Source organism: Oncorhynchus nerka, linkage group LG24, assembly GCF_034236695.1.
Source record: "Oncorhynchus nerka isolate Pitt River linkage group LG24, Oner_Uvic_2.0, whole genome shotgun sequence".
Classification (NCBI taxonomy): Eukaryota; Metazoa; Chordata; class Actinopteri; order Salmoniformes; family Salmonidae; genus Oncorhynchus; species Oncorhynchus nerka.
Genome location: NC_088419.1, coordinates 34,795,995 through 34,821,278, shown reverse-complemented (window position 1 = coordinate 34,821,278; position 25,284 = coordinate 34,795,995). Strand labels below are relative to the sequence as shown.

Genomic DNA, 25,284 nt, shown 5'->3' with positions numbered 1-25,284 from the left:
AAGCCCTCATCCAAGGGAAACTGCAGGTATTGGAGGACATACTGCACCCTGCATGACCCGGGCACAACCTCAATACCAGCGCACCAAGAGCAGAACAACCGACAGCGCAACTGGTTTTCCGCGGATACGCCCTCCTGCAGCCCTAACATGGACCATTGGTGCAGTTCAGCGGCCAAGCCCACAGACTGAGACGGTGCGGTCTCGGATGCCACAGAGTTCCTCCGGCCTGAGATAGCAGGTTGGGTCTCAGGGGCAGTTGCCAAGGTGTCCCAGACCACAGGGACAGTTGAAGGCTGAACCAGGGTCGTCTGGGCCAATATGGGGCCACCAGCAGCAGATGACGCTCCGCCGTCCTGTCCAGCACAGCCTGGATCAGGTGAAAAGATTGGCCAAAGCTCCAGGCTTGGCCAATCGTGAGCCAGAGCTCCGACATGGAGTACCACAGGGGGCAGTGTGCATTGTCCAGGGAGGCAAACAGGTTCACCTGCGCCGTCCTGAACTTCTCCCACAGGTGCTGCACCACTTGGGGATGTACATTTTTAGGCTCCAGTCCCAAGGTGGCGGGCCCTCCCTCAAGAGCATATCCGCTGCAACATTCAGGATGTCAGGTATGTGTGCTGCGCATAGAGACGCTAGACATCCCTGAGCGCAGGAAAGGAGCTCCCGTGCCATAAGGTGGAGGTGGTGGGACCTCAGTCCACCCTGATGGTTGATGTAAGCCACCACTGTGGTGTTGTCCATTCTCACCAGGACATGTTTTCTCTTCAGATGTGCAAAGAAAGACCGCAGGGCCAGCAGTACCCCCCCCCCCCCCCCCAGCTGATTTTGGGGGGTGTCTGTGCTGACCAGCTCCCAGCGGCACATCCTCAGCATTTCCACTCCACCTGAGAGAAAGAAGCGACAGCACCATCTTAACTATGCCCTGAGGCACTGTGTGGTCACCCGCAGCTGGTGGTTACGATGGCGCTTCGGGTGCAGCTTGTGGGAGTGGAACCACCGTTGAAGAGACTGGAGATGGAGCAGGACCAGGGGAATCAGCAACGAGGTCGCCGTCAGCAAGCCCAACAGGCGTTCGCAGGTCAGGACGGATACCACACGCCCCTGCCGAAAGTGGTTGAAGCAAGATAAGATCAGCTGAACCCTTCTGGTGGGCAGGCACGCTCTCATGAGGACTCCAGTTCCATGCCAATGAAGGCTACCCTCATTGGCATGACGATGACTCTTGTCGTTTACAGTAATGTCCAATCCGCCGATGTGGGTCAGGAGCATGTCTCTGTCTGACAGGACCTGGGTCCTGGTCGTGACACAAATCAGCCAATCATCCAGGTAATTGAGGATCAACAATCCTCGGGATGTGAGAGGTGCCAGGACAGCGTCTATGCACTTTGTGAAAGTGCCGGGTGCCAAGTAGAGGCCGAAGGGAAGAACCATGAATTCATAAGCCGTCCCTTCGAAAGCGAATCTAAGGTACTGCCAATGAGCTGGGTGAACAGGAACATGGAAGTACGCATCCCTCAGGTCCAGTGTCACAAACCACTGGTCCCTGGACACGGCCTTCAACACGCTGGCTGGGTACAGCATGTGGAACCTCAGTACCTTCAAGTACCCATTGAGGTTGTGGAGGTCCAGAATCAGTCGAAACCCTCAGTCTCTGTTTGGGACCACAAAATAAGTGGAGTAGAACCCACCTAGCCGTTCTGATGTCTCGATCCTGAGGATGGCACCCTTGTTCAGGAGTAAGGAGATCTCCAGCCCCAGGGTTTTCTCCAGGGGGTTGGCCACTGTGGTAACATGAAGGCCCCTGAAGGACGGGGGCGAGCACCAGAATTGGAGTTGGTACCCCTTGTGCATTGTCGACAACACCCAGGGGGATTCAACACCCTCATCCCACTTTTCCCTTTGAGATTGGGAGAAGTGGCCGGGGAAGGGTGTATGAGGGGTCCCCCAGGCACGTCCCTATGGCGGTAACGGTTGACAGGTTGTTGCTCCACCGCACGCTGTGCCCCTCCACACAGTAGAGGGACCCCACCGTTGTTCAGGTGCAGGTGGGTGGTGGCGGCCCATTCTCCTTGGCCCCGGGGCCTGAGGAGGCGGCATGAACCGTCTCCCGGTCCCTACAAACCTTATCAGTCTACTTCAGAATGTTATCAACCCCTGGGCCAAATGTCAGCCCTGGGGTGATGGGGAGAGTGGCAAATGTGCTCTGGAGAGCAGACGGGATTGGGCCAGCCATAGATGGTTCCGGGAGGTAACCACCTTCCCCCTGGAGCAGGGGAAGCAGGCGAGACACCTCCATCAGTTCCCAGAGGGGCTCCTCTGTGCCTTCCTGCAGCCGGGGCAATAGAGTATGCAGGTAGATCTGCAGCAGCATGGTTGCATTATTAAGTTAACCAAGAGAGCAGAGGGACCCATATGTGCGGAGGGGGGGGTCCCGTCTTCAGTCGCGGGTTCCACCCTATAATCTCCCGGTCCCGGAGGACCATGGCAGCTATCATGGTGTCCATGGTCGGGTACTCCCGGAGGATGAGTGACTCTGCGCCCGCAACATAACTCCATGGTCCAGTCTCAGCTGTGAGTCAGAAGTGCCCCCTTGGCAGAGGCCCAGCTCTCCTGCAAGGCCTCGTGGAACTCAGCAGAGATGGGGACAGATGGAGAGTCACCACTGTCCACCAGTTTGATGTCCAGTGCAGTGGCTACCTGAGTGAGTAGGGTCCTCATAGCCTCTCAAGCCGCTGGGGGCGATAAAGCACTGCTGGTGGCTTCTGGATGGCCTGTCAGCCTGGTAGCCCCGCTCACGGTGGTGAACAGTGCCAGCATCGTGCCCCAGGAATAGCCTATACTAGCCAACAGGGATCATCTGTTGTCGCCATCGAAGCTATCAACCCCCTGACACAGGGCATGCACCCTATGTTCAAGGTGGTCCAAGCGGTCCGACTCCTGCTCCTGTCCAGGACTGGCAAGCAGATGGGCTCTGCCTGCGGTGGCTCTGGCCATGCTTTCTGGGAGGGGTACTGGGCCCAGTAGAGGGACTAACAGCTCGCTGGTGCACTACTCCTGAGGGAGGGAGCTCGTTTTCAGCCCGAGCCTGGTCGACCTACTCGCGCATGGCCTCCAATCGCGCCAGGTGCAGGCGTTCTGAGAACACCACACAAATTAGGCATCAAGTAGGGGCACTTCACCACCCTCTCCGTGTGGCTCAACCCCAGGCAGTGCATATACGAGGTATGTGGATCCCCAGGGGGATGCCACCATCACACCTGTCACAAACGGAAGCCTTAAGCTCAGCCAAGCCAACAAGGCCACGGAGCAGGGGTCTGACGCCCTGGGAGAGCTTATGTGGTGACCCGCCTGGAGGAATAGGAACCTGGTGAGGAATACATTACCCAGTACCTCTGCAAAAATGGGGAAGACACTGGTGGGAAAAGCAGGCAGACAAAAAAATAGTAACCAGGGAATGGATTTGATTGATTTGTTTTTACGCCAACATTACCTAGCTAGTTTAATATCCAAGCAGGAAAAACAGCACCATATGATGGAGTAACTCTTTTAAGGAACTCCAAAGTAGTGGAAAGCGTGCAGGGGAAAGAACAAGACAAAAAACCTGCATGGTAATTAGCAGAGAACCCTACGGTGCAGGGAGCAGCATGTTAAAACAATTCACAACACACACATACACAACTTGCCCACTGGCTTGTTCTAAGGTAAATTACAGTTTGGGGCAGCAAGAGCCACCATACTAATGGATGCACATGGAGTCATAGTGTAACGCTAACGAAACACAAGTACGACAAACCACAAGCGGAAGATACAGATCAACCACACGCAGCGAGTGGAGCACTCAAGAGGAGGGGCTGGCCATGTGGCCATGCTCCATGCTGCAAACAGCCAGGGAGTATACTTCCACGCAAGATATTACACTTACCAGTGACTTACCAAGCGAACTTCAGAAAGTTTGTGCCTCAAACCATAGGACGTCCGCCGAGAAAATGAAAGAACGTGTGTCGCGGTCATGGGGTCGATATATAGGAGCGTACCCCAGCTGTGACACAGGTGTGCACAGGTGTACATGGGAGTGAGTCTGTAAATCCTCACCTCGGATGTATCCCTCCGCCAAGGAGTGATACCAATATATTGGAGTGATTCAATATATTGAAACATAACTACTGCTGGCCCACAGGAATAAGTGTTTGATTTTTTTTTTTAAATTGTGGAAGCTGCATCCTGTCTGAAAACTAAATGAAGGCTGTGTGGATATGGTGTGTGTGTTATCTGACGTGTAGAGCATGGTACACTACCGGTCAAGTTATAGAACACCTTCTCATTCAAGGGTTTTTCTATATTTTTACTATTTTCTACATTGTAAAATAATAGTGAAGACATCAAAATTATGAAATTACACATATGGAATCATGTAGTAACCAAAAAAGTTTTAAACAAATCAAAATGCATTTTATATTTGAGATTCTTCAAACTGCCACTTTTGCCTTGATGCCAGCTTTGCACACTCTTGGCATTCTCTCAACCAGCTTCACCTGGAATGCTTTTCCAACAGTCTTGAAGGAGTTCCCACATATGCTGAGCACGTGTTGGTTGCTTTTCCTTCACTCTGCAGTCCAACTCATCCCAAACCATCTCAATTGGGTTGAGGGCGGGGGATTGTGGAGGCCAGGTCATCTGATGCAGCACTCCATCTCTCTCCTTATTAAAATAGCCCTTACTCAGCCCGGTGGTGTGTTGGGTCATTGTCCTGTTGAGAAACAAATGATAGTCCCACTAAGCCTAAACCAAATGGGATGGCGTATCACTGCAGAATGCTGTGGTAGCCATGCTGGTTAAGTGTGCCTTGAATTGCAAATGAGAACTTGTTCTCAACTAGCCTACCTGGTTAAATAAAGGTGAAATATATATATATATATTTTTTTAAATCTAAATAAATCACTGAAAGTGTCATCAGCAAAGCACCCTCACATAGCACCTCCTCCTCCTCCATGCTTTACAGTGGGAAATACACATGCGGAGATCATCCGCTCACAAAGACACAAAAATCTCCAATTTGGACTCCAGACCAAAGGACAGATTTCCACCGGTCTAATATACATTGCTTATGTTTTTGGCCCAAGCAAGTCTCTTCTTATTATTGGTGTCCTTTAGTAGTGGTTTCCTTGGAGCAATTTGACCATGAAGGCCTGATTCACACAGTCTCCTCTGAACAGTTGATGTTGAGATGTGTCTGTTACTTGAACTCTGTGATGCATTTCTTTGGGCTGCAATTTCTGAGTCAGGTAACTCGAATGAACTTATCCTCTGCAGCAGTGGTAACTCTGGGTCTTCCTTTCCTGTAGCGGTCCTGATGAGAGCCAGTTTCATCAGCGCTTGATGATTTTTGCGACAGCACTTGAAGAAACTTTCAAAGTTCTTGAAATGTTCCATTTTGACTAACCTTCATGTCTTAAAGTAATGATGAACTGTCGTTTCGCTTTGCTTATTTGAGCTGTTCTTGCCATAATTGGTGTCAACCCCACCCAGTGCAATTGGGTCCTGGACTTTATGACGGGCCGCCCCCAGGTGGTGAAGGTAGGAAACATCTCCACTTCGCTGATCCTCAACACTGGGGCCCCTCAAGGGTGCGTGCTCAGCCCCCTCCTGTACTCTCTGTTCAACCACGACTGTGTGGCCATGCACTCATCCAGCTCAATCATCAAGTTTGCAGCCGACACAATAGTAGTGGGCTTGATTACCAACAACGATGAGACAGTCTACAGGAAGGAGGTGAGAGCACTCGGATTGTGGTGTCAGGAAAACATCCTCTCACTCAACGTCAACAAAACAAAGGAGATTATGGTGGACTTCAGGAAAGAGCAGAGGGAGCAACCCCCTATCCACAACGAAGGAACAGCAGTGGAGAAGGTGGAAAGTTTTAAGTTCCTCGGCGTACACTTCACAGACAAACTGAAATGGTCCACTCACACAGACAGTGTGGTGAAGAAGGCGCAACAGCATCTCTTCAACCTCAGGAGGCTGAAGAGATTTGGCTTATCACCCAAAACTCTGACAAACTTTTACAGATGCACAATCGAGAGCATCCTGTCAGGCTGTATCACAGCCTGGTACGGCAACTGCACGCCCCTTAACCGCAAGGCTCTCCAGAGGGTGGTGCGGTCTGCACAATGCATCACCGGGGGCAAACTACCTGCCCTCCATGATACGTACAGCACCTGATATCACAGGAAGGACCAAAAGATCATCAAGGACATCAACTACCCAAGCCACTGCCTGTTCACACCACTACCATCCAGAAGGCGAGGTCAGTACAGGTGCATCAAAGCTGGGACCGAGAGACTGAAAAACAGCTTCTATCTCAAGGCCATCAGACTGCTAAACAGCAATCACTATTACTGCACTGTCGGAAGTAGAAGCACAAGCATTTCGCTACACTCGCATTAACATCTGCTAACCATGTGTATGTGACAAATACAATTTTATTTGGTATTTAAAAAATATGGCTATCTTCGGTGTACCCCCCTACCTTGTCACAACACAACTGATTGGCTCAAACACACTCAGAAGGAAAGAAATTCCACAAATGAACTTTTAAGAAGGCACACCGGTTAACTGAAATGCATTTCAATGCACCTCATGAAGCTGGTTGAGAGAATGCCAGTAGTGTGCAAAGCTGTCATCAAGGCAAAGGGTGGCTATTTGAAGAATCTCAAATATAAAATATATTTTCATTTGTTTAAAACTTTTTTTACTACATGATTCCATATATGTTATTTCATAGTTTTGATGGCTTCACTATTATTCTATAATGTAGAAAATAGTAAAAAAAAATATAGAAAAACCCTTGAATGTAAAGGTGTTCTAAAACATTTGACCGGTAGTGTACGTGTTGTCTGACTTCCATGTGTTGTTGTTGTTACATTTAGACCGGTCGTCGGAGCTGGAGAGAGAGGTGCAGGAGCTGAGAGCCCAGCTGAGCAGGACATCTGTCCTCAGTGAGGTGGACGATCTCAGGAGGACTCTGGAGCTCAAAGACCGAGAGAGAACACAGCTGTGCAACCAGGTCGAGGTACGTGTGTATGTGCGCGCGCGTCGATATGTCAGTGTGTGTTATGCATGTCTGCCTGAGTGAGGTTGAATCAGATTGTCTTTGTGCCACAGCTTCTGTTTGCTGCGAACGCTCTCTTGATCTGGTTAAATGTGCCAAGTAAGACAACAGTCAGAGTAGAACATCAATCGTCTAGCTAGCTAACAGTCATTTATCCGCCTCATAAAGCTGAGATCTGTCAGTTCACTGAGTGGAAATATCAAACACTCCCAACTAAGCACAAAGATATAAACAACATTGTAGTGGAAATATTTTTGACTTAATAAAGGTATAGAGGATATATTTCCACTGTTTTTTTAGTCTGTGCTATCTTCACTGAATCTCTCTCTCTTCGTCACCATCTCTCTACCCCAGGTGTTGTCGTCAGACCTGGCGAGGCGCGAGCAGCAACAGTTGAGGATGCTGGAGCAGTTGAAGGAGATCCAGGGCCGCTCGGAGTTGTGTGCTACCGAGAGGGCCCGGGCCCTGCTCAGGGCTGAGGAGGCTGAGGCCCGGCTCCAGGACAGCTCCACGAGGAGGGAGGAGCTGAAGACCAGAGCCCAGGAGGCAGTCAGACAGTGGAGGGCCAAGTGCAAGAGGATGGAGAGGGACATGGAGGAAATGAGGGGACAGGCTCAGCTGGACACGGAGAAAGCCAAACAGGTCTGTATTGAGACTGGGAGGTGACAGTGCATTGAAAGAGATGCATCGATGTAGGTTTTGTGGATGGCACTGTTTCTGATTAGAAGAGTGTTCAAATGCACTCCTCTCAGTTACTCTTGTTTCTACATGGCGCCGGAGGAGATGGCCTCCGTTTTACGGTCTCCTAACCTATTGTGCTATTAGGTGGGGTTTTTTTGCGATATTTGTACATTATTTTGTACATAATGCTTCTGCAAACATATCTTACGGAAGAAGCTTCTGGATATCATGACAGCGATCACTCAACTTGGATTAGACAAAGATTTCTTCAACAACAACAACAAGCAGGACTCACACGATATTCTCCAAACACCCCCCAGGGCAGACCTCCAAATTATTCGCAAAAGGAAGCGACGCAGAGGAAGAAGAGCCAGATGCCTCATCTGGACCCGCAGAAGGCAACTAGGAAAGCTGCCGTTACCGTCAATATTACTCGCCAACGTACAATCATTGGACAATAAACTAGACGAGGTACGATCACGAATATCCTACCAACGGGACATCAAAAACTGTAGTATCCTATGCTTCACGGAATCGTGGCTGAATGACGACATGGACATTCAGCTAGCGGGATACACGCTGCACCGGCAGGATAGAACAGCACATTCCGGTAAGACGAGGGGGGTGGGCGATCTGTGCATATTTGTAAAAAAACAGCTGGTGCACGAAATCTAAGGAAGTCTCTAGATTTTGCTCGCCTGAAGTAGAGTATATTGTGATAAACTGCAGGCCACACTACTTACCTAGAGAGTTCTCAGCTATACTTTTTGTGGCTGTTTATTTACCACCACAGACCGCACTTAGTCAGCTGTATAAGGAAATAAGCAAACAGGAAACCACTCACCCAGAGACGGTGCTCCTAGTGGCCAAAGACTTTAATGCAGGGAAACTTAAATCAGTTCTACCAAATCTCTATCAACATGTTAAATGTGCAAACAGAGGGAAAAAAATTCTAGATCACCTGTACTCCACACACAGAGACGCGTACAAAGCTCTCCCTCGCCCTCCATTTGATATATCCGACCACAACTCTATCCTCCTGATTCCTGCTTACAAGCAAAAATTAAAGCAGGAAGCACCAGTGACTTGGTCTATATAAAAATGGTCAGATAAAGCAGATGCTAAACTACAGGACTGCTTAGCTATCACAGACTGGAACATGTTCCAGGATCCTTCCGATGACATTGAGGAATACACCACATCAGTCACTGGCTTTATCAACAAGTGCATTGAGGACGTCGTCCCCACAGTGACTGTACGTACATACCCCAATCAGAAGCCATGGATTACAGGCAACATTCGCAACGAGCTAAAGGGTAGAGCTGCCGCTTTCAAGGTGCGGGACTCTAACCCGGAAGCTTACTAGAAATCCCGCTATGCCCTGCGATGAACCATCAAACAGGCAAAGCGTCAATACAGGGCTACGATTGAATCGTACTACACCGGATCAGACGCTCGTCGGATGTGGCAGGGCTTGCAAACTATTACAGACTACAAAGGGAAGCCGCGAGCTGCCCAGTGACACGAGCCTACCAGAAGAGCTAAATCACTTCTATGCTCACTTCGAGGCAAGCAACACTGAGGCATGCATGAGAGCATCAGCTGTTCCGGACGACTGTGTGATCACGCACTCCGTAGCCGACGTGAGTAAGACCTTTAAACAGGTCAACATACACAAGGCTGCGGGGCCAGACGGATTACCAGGACGTGTGCTCCGGGCATGTGCTGACCAACCCGGCAGTTGTCTTCACTGACATTTTCAACATGTCCCTGATTGAGTTTGTAATACCAACATGCTTCAAGCAGACCACCATAGTTCCTGTGCCCAAGAACACAAAGGCAACCTGCCTAAATGACTACAGACCCATAGCACTCACGTCCGTAGCCATGAAGTGTTTTGAAAGGCTGGTAATGGCTCACATCAACACCATTATCCCAGAAACCCTAGACCCACTCCAATTTTCATACCGCCCAAACAGATCCACAGATGATGCAATCTCTATTGCACTCCACACTGCCCTTTCCCACCTTGACAAAAGGAACACCTATGTGAGAATGCTGTTCATTGACTACAGCTCAGCGTTCTACACCATAGTACCCTCAAAGCTCATCACCAAGCTAAGGAACCTGGGACTAAACACCTCCCTCTGCAACTGGATCCTGAACTTCCTGACAGGCCGCCCCCCAGGTGGTGAGGGTATGTAGCCACGCTGATCCTCAACACTGGAGCTCCCCAGGGGTGCGTGCTCAGTCCCCTCCTGTACTCCCTTTTCACCCACGACTGCATGGCCAGGCACGACTCCAACACCATCATTAAGTTTGCTGACAACACAACAGTGGTAGGCCTGATCACCGACAACGACAAGACAGCCTATGAGGAGGTCAGAGACCTGGCCGGGTAATGCCAGAATAACAACCTGTCAACGTAACCAAGACAGGAGATGATTGTGGACTACAGGAAAAGGAGCACCGAGCACGTCCCCATTCTCATCGACGGGGCTGTAGTGGAGCAGATTGAGAGCTTCAAATTCCTTGGTGTCAACATCAACAACAAACTAGATTGGTCCGAACACAACAAGACAGTCGTGAAGAGGGCACGACAAAGCCTATTCCCCCTCAGGAAACTAAAAAGATTTGGCATGGGTCCTGAGATCTTCAAAAGGTTCTACTGCCTGGTACGGCAATTGCTCGGCCTCCGAACACAAGGCACTTCAGAGGGTAGTACGTACGGCCCAGTACATCACTGGGCCAAAGCTGCCTGCAATCCAGGACCTCTACACCAGGCGGTGTCAGAGGAAGGCCCTAAAATTGTCAAAGACCCCTGCCACCCCAGTTATAGACTGTTCTCTCTTCTACCACATGGCAAGCGGTACCAAAGTGCCAAGTCTAGGACAAAAAGGCTTCTTAACAGTTTTTACCCCTAAGCCATAAGACTCCTGAACAGGTAACTAAATGGTTACCCGGACTATTTGCATTGTGTGCCCCCTCCCCCAACCCCTATTTTACACTGCTGCTACTCTCTGTTTATCTTATATGCATAGTCACTTTAACTATACATTCATGTACATACTACCTAAATTGGCCCGACCAACCAGTGCTCCCGCACATTGGCTAACCGGGCTATCTGCATTGTGTCCCACCACCCGCCAACCCCTCTTCTTACGCTTCTGCTTCTCTCTGTTCATCATATATGCATAATCACTTTAACGATACCTACATGTACATATTACCTCAATACGCCTGACTAACAGTTGTCTGTATATAGCCTTGATACTCTTTTTTTCAAATGTCTTTTTGCTGTTGTTTTATTTCTTTACTTACCTACACACACACACACCTTTTTTTTCCCGCACCATTGGTTAGAGCCTGTAAGTAAGCATTTCACTGTAAGGTCTACACCTGTTGTATTCGGCGCAGGTGACAAATCAACTTTGATTTGATTAAGCTTTCTAATAGCCAAAGAGCAGCTGCCAGTGCAAGTGTTTTTCGGGACTCATACTGTCCTTATGAGGCTGAAGAACACAAGGCTCGTATACAGAGGTTTGGAAGCTCATACTGGCCTTATGAGGCTGAAGAACACAAGGCTCGTATACAGAGGTTTGGAAGCTCATACTGGCCTTATGAGGCTGAAGAACACAAGGCACGTATACAGAGGTTTGGAAGCTCATACTGGCCTTATGAGGCTGAAGAACACAAGGCTCGTATACAGAGGTTTGGAAGCTCATACTGGCCTTATGAGGCTGAAGAACACAAGGCTCGTATACAGAGGTTTGGAAGCTCATACTGGCCTTATGAGGCTGAAGAACACAAGGCTCGTATACAGAGGTTTGGAAGCTCATACTGGCCTTATGAGGCTGAAGAACACAAGGCTCGTATACAGAAGTTTGGAAGCGGGAGCTGCTAGATCTACTGAGGCTGCTGGTATGGCTGGCTGGGCTAAGCTAAGTGATGAGCTGTAGTCAGTCAGCCAGGCGTTATTAGTGTGAATGTCACCACTGTTTTTTTTCCTGCGCTATGAGTCACCTCAAAACTCTCTCCCCAGCAGCAGCAGCTGACTGACTGACTGACTGACTGACTCACACCTGGCTCGCTCTCTACGTGACAAGAATGAATACCCTGAATAATTTCTCCTCTTAATAAATTAGGAGGCAGAGAATGAAGTGCTCAATTAACTGATTAGGAGTGGCGCTCTGAGCTGGGAGAAAGCCTTGCAGACAGTCTCTCAGACAGCAGATTAGACAGTGGGGTGATTTGTAAGAGTTGGATCAGAGACGGAAAGGCGAACCAATCTTTCTTAAACAGACCGGGGCTAGGCCTATAGCCTTAATACAAATCTGAGCTGAGCGACAGCTTTTCACTATCTACGATGAAGCTGGTGTTTGCACTTTAAATACATTGTCCTCTTCACTTCTCCCCCTTCGTTTGTCTTACTCTCATCCCTCTCTTCCGCTCTTATTTTCCCCTCTCCTCCTTTTTCACCTCTCTCCTCCCTCTCCTCTCCCCCCAGGCGTGTAAGGAGAGAGAGCTGTCCCAGGCCCAGCTGAAAGCCTTCTCCCAGCAGACTGAAGGGGTGCGCAGGGAGCTAGCGGAGGTGCTGGGGCGTCTGGCTCGGAGCGAGGAAGAGGTGCTCCGTAAAGACGTGGAGCTGTCGGAGACTCGGGCACGTCACCTGGGCCTAGAGCAGGAAGTGAGGGAGGCCTCCATTGCCCTGGAGGAGGAGGCCCAGCGGCAGTCTGTCCTGCAGGTTAGGCTGAGAGAGGAGAACCAGAGTCTGGAGGAGAGGGCTGAGGCCGTGGCCCGACGCAGCCAGAGAGACCAGGAGGTAGGCTACTTCATAGCAGAGTCTGAAAGGGCACCCTATTCCCTAATATACAGTTGAAGTCGGAAGTTTACATACACTCAATTAGTATTTGGTAGCACTGCCTTTAAATTGTTTAACCTGGGTCAAATGTTTTGGGTAGCCTTCCACAAGCTTCCCACAATAAGTTGGGTGAATTGTGGCCCATTCCTCCTGACAGAGCTGGTGTAACTGAGTCAGGTTTGTAGGCCTCCTTGCTCGCACACGCCTTTTCAGTTCCGCCCACACATTTTCTATGGGATTGAGGTCAGGCCTTTGTGATGGCCACTCCAGTACCATGACTTTGTTTTCCTTAAGCCATTTTGCCACAACTTTGGAAGTATGCTTGGGGTCATTGTCCATTTGGAAGACCCATTTCTGACCAAGCTTTAATTTCCTGACTGATGTCTTGAGATGTTGCTTCAATATATCCACATAATTGTCCTACCTCATGATGCCATCTATTTTGTGAAGTGCACTAGTCCCTCCTGCAGCAAAGCACCCCCACAACATGATGCTGCCACCCCCGTGCTTCACAGTTGGGGTGGTGTTCTTCGGCTTGCAAGCCTCCCCCTTTTTCCTCCAAATATAACGATGGTCATTATGGCCAAACAGTTCTATTTTTGTTTCATCAGACCAGAGGACATTTCTCCAAAAGGTACTGTCTTTGTCCCCATGTGCAGTTGCAAACGTAGTCTGGCTTTTTTATGGTGGTTTTGAAGCAGTGGCTTCTTCCTTGCTGAGCGGCCTTTCAGGTTATGTCGATATAGGTCTCGTTTTTACTGTGGATGAAGATACTTTTGTACCTGTTTCCTCCAGTATCTTCACAAGGTCCTTTGCTGTTGTTCTGGGATTGATTTGCACTTTTCGCACCTAGATACGTTAATCTCTAGGAGACAGAACGCGTCTCCTTCCTGAGCGGTATGACGGCTGCGTGGTCCCATGGTGTTTATACTTGCATACTATTGTTTGTACAGATGAACGTGGTACCTGCAGGCGTTTGGAAATTGCTCCCAAAGGATGAACCAGACTTGTGGAGGTCTACTATTTTTTTTCTGAAGTCTTGGCTGATTTCTTTAGATTTTCCCATGATGTCATGCAAAGAGGCACTGAGTTTGAAGGTAGGCCTTGAAGTACATCCACAGGTACACCTCCAATTGATGTCAATTAGCCTATCAGAAGCTTGTAAAGCCATGAAATAATTTTCTGGAATTTTCCGAGCTGTTTTGAAGGCACAGTCAAGTGTATGTAAACTTCTGACCCACTGGAATTGTGATACAGTGAATTATAAGTGAAATAATCTGTCTGTAAACAGACAGTTGTTACTTGTGTCATGCACAAATTAGATATCCTAACCGATTTGCCAAAACTATAGTTTGTTAACAAGAAATTTGTGGAGTGGATGAAAAACTAGTTTTAATGACTCCAACCTAAGTGTATGTAAACCTCCGACTTCAACTGTATTGAACTGCTTTTGCCCAGGGTCTAGACATGAAAACTTTGGGCTTTGTATGAATGAATATATGAAATATAAAAGAACTAAGCATAAAGTGACTTTCATTTCTAAGGAGTTACATAGCCTCCAGACAGCCATGAAGGAGTTAACCTCCGCCCGTGCCCAGCTCACCACCCGTCTAGCTGAGGAGGCGGCGCTCAGGACGGAGCTCCAGAGGAGTGGGGCGGAGGGGGCAGTGCGGCTGGCCGCAGCCCAGGAGCTGAGGGCTTCCCTGGGGCAGCAGCTGGAGCTGGAGAGGGAGGTGCACCAGAGGGAGCTGGCCAGTCTCAGAGCCACTGTGCAGAACGGCAGGACCAAGCAGGATAGAGACATACAGGAGACACTACGACTCTGTATGAAGGAGAGGAATGAGATGGAGCATCACCTCAAGGAGATCAAGGTAGCCCGGGGCTAGGTGATTTTAGCCCGGGGCTCAGTGATTTTAGCCCGGGGCTAAGTGAGTGTTCACACTTGCAAATTGTAAAGTGAGCTAGCACCAACCTTAACCCACGGCTAGCTGCTCCTGCTCCGGAGCAGAGTTGGCCCTGACTTTCCAGGGTTAGCCCCAGAAACACGTTGCCAAAATAGCCCGTATGAAACGGTGTCAAGAACAGCCTAGAATGCTTTTACTGTTCAATCACAAAAGCGGCACATTCACTTAATTGATATATGCTCGTGATGCCTGCATGTTATTTTGATAAGTACACTCATATCATTTTAATCCTTCCAACTAACACTACAAACTCTACAGCTGGAACGGCAGCAAACGCTCCATTTTCCTCCATTTTTAAGTGTGAATCCTTGTATCCTCCAGGGTTAAAGCTTAGCCCAGGGTTAACAAATGCTTGTGTAAACACAGGCTAAGCTAGCCCAGGGCCGGTCTAACCTGGGGCTAAGAACAATGAAGTGTAGAGTAGTCCTCACAGTTCGTGTATCGTATATTCTCCACTGCTTGTTATTATCTTTATAATAGCTGTGGATATTTTATCCCCTTGTAATTAATATTAATTAATAACAGGGGCTAAAATCTGTCGTTCTGCCCCTGAACAAGGCAGTTAAGCCACTGTTCCTAGGCCGTCATTGAAAATAAGAATTTGTTATTAACTGACTTGCCTAGTTAAATAAAGGTAAAATAAATATTTCTCCCTTGTAATTAACCTTGGGGGAACTTGATTCTTCAAAAAATGTTTGAACAACGTCAAGATAACCCAACTGTAAAGTTAGATAATTGTTATCTGGCATCGATCCCGATGAAGTGGGAATTTCTCAGGAAAATTCTGTTTTTCTTTAATGTCATTTCAATTTCCTCCTCTTTGCCTATCCATGCAGTCCCAGACCTCACACGCCCAGTGCTTTGAGCCCGGGTGACAGTAGGTTCCTACAGGCTAGTGGTGGATAGGAAGGCCTGAATATGTACCCTCTGCTTCGCCCCTTCCCTTCAGTGTGACTAGCTCATCAAGGCAGCTAGGCAAATAGGGGCTTGGACCCCCCTGAAATCCACACACACCTGAGTAGAAGCTGTTCAGGGTCCTGTTCGTTCCATACTTGGTGCATCGGTACCACTTGCCGTGCGGTGCCAGAGAGAACAGCCTATGACTTGGGTGGCTGGAGTCTTTCCCTTCCTTCTCTGAGCTCATGTTCACAATCCTCCATCTTCCTTCCTCGCTTCCTATTAACACTGGAATAAAACGTCCAAGGTCGCTCCCCTCAGACCTTCTCCTGTGTTTTTTAAAAGGTTGGAGAGGGTTTCCAATTTTAACCCATTTTATTTATTATTTCATTTTTTGTACCACGTTTTGCGTATCCTCCCTGCAGGCGGATGCCGCGTCGGACAAGGAGCTGGTGAGGGCTCTGCGTGTGAAGCTGGACAGGATGAAGACTGAGTGTGACCGGATGACAGAGGAGCTGAGCGAAGGGGAGGAGCAATGCTCACACCTCCGCAGGAAATACCAGCTACTCAAGCAGGAGCTGGACGACAAGGTGAGCCCCAAATGGTTTTCCCCAAAGACGTAGATAGAAGACAGTAGGTAGCTGTTAACCACAGATCAAGGATCAGCTTAATGCTGGGCTTGAACAAACGCCTTCACAGCCTATATGACCACAGACAGTTTTACCTACAGTACTAAAGAAGATCATTGTATTTATCTAAGTAACTAAAGGCCTGCTGGCTCAGTATCCACTGAGTGGCCTAGTTCCTAGTAACGTTACACACACAGACACTTTAAAATCTGGACCCCTACAAATCAGCTGGGCTAGACAATCTGGACCCTCTCTTTCTAAAAATTAGCAACCCCTATTACTAGCCTGTTCAACCTCTCTTTCGTATCATCTGAGATCCCTATAGATAGGAAAGCTGCTGCGGTCATCCCCCTCTTGAAAGGGGGAGACACTCTAGACCCAAACTGTTACAGACCCATATCTATCCTACCCTGCCTTTCTATAGTCTTCAAAAGCCAAGTAAACAAACAGATCACCATTTTGAATCCCACCGTACCTTCTCCGCAGTGCAATCTGGTTTCAGAGCTGGTCATGGGGCCGCCACGCTTAAGGTCCTAAACGATATCATAACCGCCAGCGATAAAAGACAAAACTGTGCAGCCATCTTCATCGACCTGGCCAAGGCTTTCGACTCTGTCAATCACCGTATTCTTATCGGCAGACTCTCAACAGCCTTGGTTTCTCGAAAGATTGCCTCGCCTGGTTCACCAACTACTTCTCAGACAGAGTTCAGTGTGTCAAATCGGAGGGTCTGTTGTCCGGACCTCTGGCAGTCTCTATGGGGGTGCCACAGGGTTCAATTCCCGGGCCAACTCTTTTCTCTGTATACATCAATGATGTCGCTCTTGCTGCTGGTGATTCTCTGATCCACCTCTACGCAGACGACACCTTTCTGTATACTTCTGGCCCTTCTTTGGACGCTGTGTTAACAAATCTCCAGACAAGCTTCAATGCCATACAACACTCCTTCCGTGGCCTCCAACTGCTCTTAAATGCAAGTAAAACTAAATGCATGCTCTTCAACCGATCGCTGCCTGCATCCGCCCGCCCGTCTAGCATCACTACTCTGGACGGTTCTGACTTAGAATATGTGGACAACTACAAATACCTAGGTGTCTGGTTAGACTGTAAACTGTCCTTCCAGACTCACATTAAGCATCTCCAATCCAAAATTAAATCTAGAATCGGCTTCCTATTTCGTAACAAAGCATCCTTCACTTATGCTGCCAAACATACCCTCGTAAAACTGACTTTCCTACCGATCCTTGACTTCGGCGATGTCATCTACAAAATAGCCTCCAACACTCTACTCAGCAAATTGGATGCAGTCTATCACAGTGCCATCTGTTTTGTCACCAAAGCCCCATATTCTACCCACCACTGCAACCTGTATGCTCTCGTTAGCTGGCCCTCACTTCATATTCGTTGCCAAACCCACTGGCTCCAGTTCATCTATAACTTACCTTACCTTACCTCAGCTCACTCGTCACCATGGCAGCACCCACCCGTAGCACGCGCTCCAGCATGTATATTTCACTGGTCATCCCCAAAGCCAACTCCCCCTTTGGCCGCCTTTCCTTCCAGTTCTCTGCTGACAATGACTGGAACGAATTGCAAAAATGACTGAAGCTGGAGTCTTATATGTCCCTCATTAACTTTAAGCATCAGCTGTCAGAGCAGCTTACCGATCATTGCACCTGTATGTACACAGCCCATCTGTAGATATCCTCATCCAACTACCTTATCCCCATATTGTTATTTTTTTTTTTTGCTCCTTTGCACCCCAGTATCTTTACTTGCACATTCATCTTCTGCAGATCTATCACTCTAGTGTTTAATTGCTAAATTGTCATTATTTTGCCACTATAGCCTATTTATTGCCTTACCTCCCTAATCTTACTATATTTGCACACACTGTATATAGATAATTCTATTGTGTTATTGACTACGTTTGTTTTTCCCATGTGTAACTCTGTGTTGTTTGTGTCACACTGCTTTGCTTTATCTTGCCCAGGTCGCAGTTGCAAATGAGAACTTGTTCTCAACTAGCCTACCTGTTTAAATAAAGGTGAAATAAAAACTAACTGATCCACACACAGCATCCCTCTCCCCTGGCCGGTTAGTTTACATTGACATATTGATTAAGGTATCTCCATAGAGACCCAGAGAGTATTGACTCTGTATGGGGAGGTGGAGCTGACACTGGAACGTTTCAAGTGGAGAGTGAGGTCCGATGTTCACGGTTGTCTCTGCCCAACCTGTCCATCCATCCGACTGTTTTTCTCTGGGGTCTCTTCTGTTGTGATCTTGGAAATGGAAGCTTGGCCAAACTTCCATTGTTGCATTGTCCTCCACATAGAGGAAGATCAAGCCGTAATAACCACAGTTGTAAACTTGTGTCACCTCTCTCTCTGTCTCGTTCTCGTTCTCTCTCTCCTTCTTCCGGACTCCAGGTGAAGTGCATGGTTCAGGGAGAGGAGCGGAGGCGTGGGTCAGAGGAGGCTGTAGCGACACTAGAGGACAGACTGTCTCGTCTGGACACTGAACAGGAGTCCATCCTCAGTTCTGTAGCAGAGGAGATAGATGCTGCCTGCAGAGCACTGTTCAAGGACTCCCAGGACAAACTCAAAGTAAACACACACCATCAACTATTCCCAATAGGCACACACTCATACACACCTGTACCTATTCCTTACTCACACCCCTACACACACCCAAACGTGTTCCATACACACATACTATTGCCTACTCATCCTTTGTTATTCCAAACACACACACTCATACACACCTGTACCTATTCCGTACTCACACCCCTACACACCCAAACGTGTTCCATACACACATACTATTGCCTACTCATCCTTTGTTATTCCAAACACACACATTCACATTCTTCTTTATCTAATACATGCACTCCTACACACCCTTGCCTACTCCTCACACACACTTTAACACACCCATACCTATTCCTCACACACACCATTACTTATTCCTCACACACACTTTAATACACCCATACCTATTCCTCACACACACTTTAACACAACCTTACCTATTCCTCACACACTCCTATTCCTCACACACACTTTAACACCCATCACAAAAGCGGCACATTCACTTAATTGACATATGCTCGCGATGCCTGCACGTTATTTTGATAAGTAAACTCATACCATTTAATCCTTCCAACTAAAGCTGGAACCGCAGCAAATGCTCCATTTTCCTCCGTTTTCAAATCACATTTTGTCACATGCGCCGAATACAACAGGTGCAGACCTTACAGTGAAATGCTTACTTACAAGCCCTTAACCAACAATGCAGTTTTAAGAACAATATCCCCCCAAAAATAAAAGTAACAAATAAATAAAGAGCAGCAGTAAAATAACAATAGTGGGGCTATATACATGGGGTACCGGTACAGAGTCAATGTGCGGGGACACCGATGTCGAGGTAATTGAGGTAATATGTACATGTAGGTAGAGTTATTATAGTGACTATGCATAGATAATAACAGAGAGTAGCAGCAGTGTAAAATAGGGGGGGGGGCAATGCAAATAGTCTGGGTAGTCATTTGATTAGTGTTCAGGAGTCTTATGGCTTGGGGGTAGAAGCTGTTTAGAAACCTTTTGGATCTAGACTTGGCGCTCCGGTACCGCTTGCCGTGCGGTAGCTGAGAGAACAGGCTATGACTAGGATGTCTGGAGTCTTTGACAATTTTTGGGCCTTCCTCTGACACTGCCTGGTATAGAGGTCCTGGATGGCAGGAAGCTTGGCCCCAGTGATGTAGTGGAACGTACGCACTACCCTCTGTAGTGCCTTGCGGTCGGAGGCAGAGCAGTTGCCATACCAGGCAGTGATGCAACCTGTCAGGATAATCTCTATGGTGCAGCTGTAGAACCTTTTGAGGATTTTAGGACCCATGCCAAATCTTTTCAGTCTCCAGAAGGGGAATAGGTTTTCTCGTGCCCTCTTCACGATTGTCTTGGTGTGATTGGACCTTGGACGGCAGGTAGCCTAGTGGTTAGAGCGTTGGGCCAGTAACCGAAAGGTTGCTGGATTGAATCCCTGAGCTGACAAGGGAAAAATCTGTCGTTCTGCCCCTGAACAAGGCAGTTAACCCACTGTTCCCCGGTAGGCCGTCATTGTAAATAAGAATTTGTTCTTCACTGACTTGCCTAGTTAAATAAAGGTTGAATTAAATAAAATAAATAAATAAATAAATGTTAGTTTGTTGGTGATGTGGACACCAAGGAACTTGAAGCTCTCAACCTGCTCCACCTCAGCCCCGTCAATGAGAATGGGGGCGTGCTCGGTCCTTCTTTTCCTGTAGTCCACAGTCATATCCCTTGTCTTGATCACGTTGAGGGAGAGGTTGTTGTCCTTGCACTACACGGTCAGGTCTCTGTCCTCCTCCCTATAGGCTGTCTCATTGTTGTCGATCAGGCCTACCACTGTTGTGTCATTGGCAAACTTAATGATGGTTTTGGAGTCGTGCCTGGCCTTGCAGTCATGAGTGAACAGGGAGTACAGGAGGGGGCTGAACACGCACTCTTGAGGGGCCCCGTGTTGAGGATCAGCATGGCGGATGTGTTGTTACCTACCCTTACCACCTGGAGGCGGCCCGTAAGGAAGTCCAGGATCCAGTTTCAGAGGGAGGTGTTTAGTCCCAGGGTCCTTAGCTTGTTGATGAGCTTTGAGGGCACTATGGTGTTGAACACTGAGCTGTAGTCAATGAATAGCATTCTCACATAGGTGTTCCTTTTGTCCAGGTGGGAAAGGGCAGTGTGGAGTGCAATAGAGATTGCATCTCTGGATCTGTTGGGGCGGTATGCAAATTGGAGTGGGTCTAGGGTTTCTGGGATAATGGTGTTGATGTGAGCCATGATCAGCCTTTCAAAGCACTTCATGAGTACAGACATGAGTGCTACGGATCGGTAGTCATTTACGCAGGTTACCATGGTATTCTTGGGCACAGGCACTATGGTGGTCTGCTTTAAACAAGTTGGTATTACAGACTCAGACAGGGAGAGGTTGAAAATGTCAGTGAAGACACTTGCCAGTTGGTCAGCGCATGCTCTGAGTACACGTCCTGGTAATCCATCTGGCCCTGCGGCCTTGTGAATGTAGACCTATTTAAAGGTCTTACTTACATCGGCTGCAGAGAGCGTGATCACACAGTCTTCCGGAACAGCTGATACTCTCATGCATGTTTCAGTGTTATTTGCCTCGAAGCGAGCATAGAAGTAATCTAGCTTGTCTGGTAGCCTTGTGTCTGATAGGCTCGTGTCATGGCTTTTCTATTGACATTTAATTGCATGTTACCATGCCTATTGTATGTAACACCCTCACCTATTTCTCACACACTTTAACACACCCTCACCTATCCTTCACACACTTGAACACACCCTCACCTATCCCTCACACACTTGAACACACCCTCACCTATCCCTCACACACTTTAACACAGCCTCACCTATCCCTCACACACTTTAACACACCCTCACCTATTCCTCATACACTTTAACCTAAACCCGTAGCGGTGTTGTTAGAGAGGTGTAAAGATAAAGATTTCTATTGGGTCGGTAGGTATTTACTCTGCTGATGTGAATAGTGTAGGAGAGAGAGTCGTGCTACCAGACAGACACACACATCAGCAGAAGAGACTGCCTAGTGTAGCCTATTTGCCAGACAGCCTGTGGATAAGACAACTCACAGCACAGGAGTAGCCCAACCAAGAATAGCTCATACTGTAATGATTAGAGTGACTCAGAGGTCTATCTACATTAGATGATTTGCAATAATCTGTATTCATCCACAGAGTGAAGAGTGAGTTGGTAGCATGTGTTTTTGTTTGTAGTCCAAAACACAAAAGGCCTTTAAATGTCCCAGTCTCTTAGGGCAATACAAAATATTCCCACAAACCCTGTTCCCCCTCCGATGAGTTTAATGAACCCAGTTAGCCCTCTTTGCTCCAGCATATAGATTTTCCAATATGCACCGAGGCGAGTCGGCCTAATGCAATGTTCATCTGTAATTTGTCATGTTATAAAGGAGTCAAACAGTGTCAAGGATTTGGGCTAATGAGGGGGATCATTAAAGTTAAAGGTTAGAGAGGAACAAGCGGCATTAAGCTGCCTTTCATCAACTATTACATAACTATAACACCTCCTTCATCTGACCCCTCTCCACCTTCTTCCTATTTTTCATTCCTTCTCCCCCTCCTCATCTTCTTCCTCCTTCTTCCTTCCTTCTCTCTCTTTCTGGAGGAGTTTTGAACAAGCAGCTGTTTATGGAGGCAGTATGCATCTCACACCCTGCTCCGACATCACTGCTCTGCTGCCTGTTCCGTCTTTCTTTCATTTCACCTGGGTGCTGTCTGTCAAACAGAGCTTTTTACTCCTCCTATATATCAGCCTCCCAACATTACAAACCGGGCTTTTGATCGCTAAAGGGTACAGGGAGAGGAAGGGGCAGGTTGCTACCTCTGTACATGATCACACACTTTCACACAGTTGTAGACGCACGTACACACATGCAGGAAAGCAAGCACACACACACACACGTACTTCTACACACCGTCTGTTATGCCCAACTCTGTCTGCCACTGCTGACCCACGCAGAGACGCAGGCTGTGTTGACAGCAGAAGGGTATGTCAGGGGAGCAAATGGTTTCTTTTTTTATGTGACAGTCAGAGAATGTTGTGTGTCTCTCCCAACTGTGTGTGTGATGTTGCTGGAAATGGCCATTTATAGCTCCCACTCACCATTCTGAGGAGGTAGGAGCGGTTTAGGGCTCTGGGATTTCTACACCTTCAAATCTTGATGGTTTCCAAACTTCTAGAACTAACTGTCTTTGTTATGTCTAGGCCATATCCCTCAATCCTGGACTCCAGAAAGACCCTCATCGCTGGTTGGCTGAGACTAAGGTACACCACATTATCCATCTTTTATGGAGATACTTTCAAAGCATTGACCCACCCGTCGCTATTGGGAGAAACTGACAATTCATCAGGTTTTTTTCGGGTGTGAATGTGAGAAACTGAGAAGCAACCTGCGTGTGTGACATTGTGGGTATGACTGCATTATGAAATGTGTGTGTGTGTGTGTGTGTGTGTGTGTGTGTGTTCCAGACCAAGCTGCGTTGGCTATGTGAGGAGGTGTCTGTCCATGAGGCCAGAGAGAGAAAGCTGCGTCGGCAGGTCCAGCAGGACAGAGAACAGCTGAAAGGACTGAGACAGAGCAGAGACTCTGAAAGACAGGCCCTGCTACAGAGACTGGACCAGCAGGAGAAACTACTGCACTCCATCAGCACAGAGAAGAAAGGTAGGGCTGGATCCGATTGATTCATTGATTGAGGGCCAACTTCTAAAGCTCCCATACATCAGTTTAAGAGCTGCAATATGGGCTCATTCAGGCTTTTTCTGTTCCATCTAGACGGTTGCTAATGAATTGTCCGACATGTAGCAAGCCTCATTATGGTTGTGTTTCTATCTGCTCGAGTGTCCTTGTTTTTGTCTTTAGTTCTTAATTTGTGTTCATTTCTGCAAATGCACTTGGTTTGTTTCTCTCATTTCTTCCTCCCACACATTCACATCCACACAGGGAAGCTCTTCTCTCTCTCCCAGTTTCTAAACTAAACTCTTAATAATGAGTTAGAGAAGGGGGACCCAGCAGAGCAGGTTTCATCACAACAACCAGGGGAACCTCCGTCTAATTCTGAGCTCCCTCCTCCCTCTGTCTGTCCATCCGTCAGTCTGTGTAAAACAAAGACCTAAGGTAATCAACCAGTCTCTCTCATGCAGACGTGCTGTGCTGCTCTGGCTGGAACAGCGTGGCATTGTGTAGTGGGTGTGTGAGGAGGGGGGGAGCTCGATACAGTTACGAATCGCTATGTTATTTTGGACAATATTATATCAATACTTCAATATTTTGTTTTTGCTAGGTAGTGTTAACTAGTGCTAATCGACTGTATCTGCGCAAAAACTCTGGTCATTTTCATCGTACAGCTACTTTGTTCTCCATCTTCTATTTAAATAGGTAGATAGTCTAGCGGTTAAGAGCGTTGGGCCAGTAATCAAAAGGTTGCTGGTTCGAATCCCCGAGCCGACTAGAGCCCCGTTTCCACTGGCACTTAGAATTAGGGCCAAATTCGAGCTGGTTCAAGGGAAACCAGGGCCAGCGCAGCCCGGTTTCACAACTATCTTGATTAGAATTCTGGTTGGTGACGCCATTACTATGCAACCACCAGCGGATGACTGCTGGATGCTAACAGGTTTAGCTAGGTCGTCTGGGCTTGTGGCTGTTAGCAAGCACATGGGCAAGCAGTACTGCAGTAGTCAGACATAACACGAATTACCACCATAGCATGATCCTTGATAAATTGTTGTGCTACACAATAAACGTATGTATGACAGCAGCCAGCCCTCTAATGGTAGCTACCTAACGTTAGCTAGCAAATCACCTTGAAACAAGCTCGCTAGCTAGCAGGAATTATAGCTGGCCAGGTCGTATTGAAAGGCTATCTAGCTAGCTACATCATATCAAACCTGTCTTCTAGTTCGCTTGGTTAGCTAGCTAGCTAATAAGCAACGCCATTGCCAGCAAGGTAGTAATTAAGATAGCTAGCCTTTTATGATTGCGACGACGTTTAGCTAGCTAGCTAATGTTGGCAAGCTAAATACGTGGCTCTGAGTCTCTGGCAATGGTTGGAGTTTGGGTTAACGTTAATTACAGCATGGTGAGGGTGAATTACATTAATCAACATCTTGCTAGCTAGCAACATTAGCTCATTCAGGCTTTTTCTGTTCCATCTAGACGGTTGCTAATGAATTGTCCGACATGTACCAAGCCTCATTATGGTTGTGTTCTATCTGCTCGAGTGTCCTTGTTTTTGTCTGTGTAGTTCTTAATTTGTGTTCATTTCTGAAAATGCATAACAGTCACATATTGGGTACCTAGCAACATGCCATAATTTCACATTTCTGGAGGCAGTGGAAACGCAATTTGAGCTAGCCCACGAAGCTGACTTTCTAGTGCCAATGGAAACGGAGCTTGGGTGAAAATTCTGTCGATGTGCCCTTGAGCAAGGCACTTAACCCTAATTGCTCCTGTAAGTCACTCTTGATAATAGCATCTGCTAAATGCCTAAAATGTAAATAGCGAGCC

The 25,284-nt window shown here is 47.7% G+C and overlaps 1 protein-coding gene across 4 annotated transcripts in view; it reads left to right on the top strand.

The window, feature by feature from the left end:
• LOC115107896 (centrosomal protein of 128 kDa) overlaps positions 1–25,284 on the top strand; it is a 47,333-nt gene that overhangs the window by 5,690 nt on the left and 16,359 nt on the right. For all 4 annotated transcript variants that reach the window (XM_029631641.2, XM_029631643.2, XM_029631644.2 and 1 more), the window contains exons 12-19: positions 6,927–7,069; positions 7,463–7,750; positions 12,297–12,611; positions 14,195–14,521; positions 15,937–16,101; positions 18,573–18,749; positions 22,986–23,045; positions 23,250–23,442. In XM_029631641.2, coding sequence (XP_029487501.1) covers positions 6,927–7,069; positions 7,463–7,750; positions 12,297–12,611; positions 14,195–14,521; positions 15,937–16,101; positions 18,573–18,749; positions 22,986–23,045; positions 23,250–23,442 — 1,668 coding nt within the window. The remainder of the gene's footprint in view (positions 1–6,926; positions 7,070–7,462; positions 7,751–12,296; positions 12,612–14,194; positions 14,522–15,936; positions 16,102–18,572; positions 18,750–22,985; positions 23,046–23,249; positions 23,443–25,284) is intronic.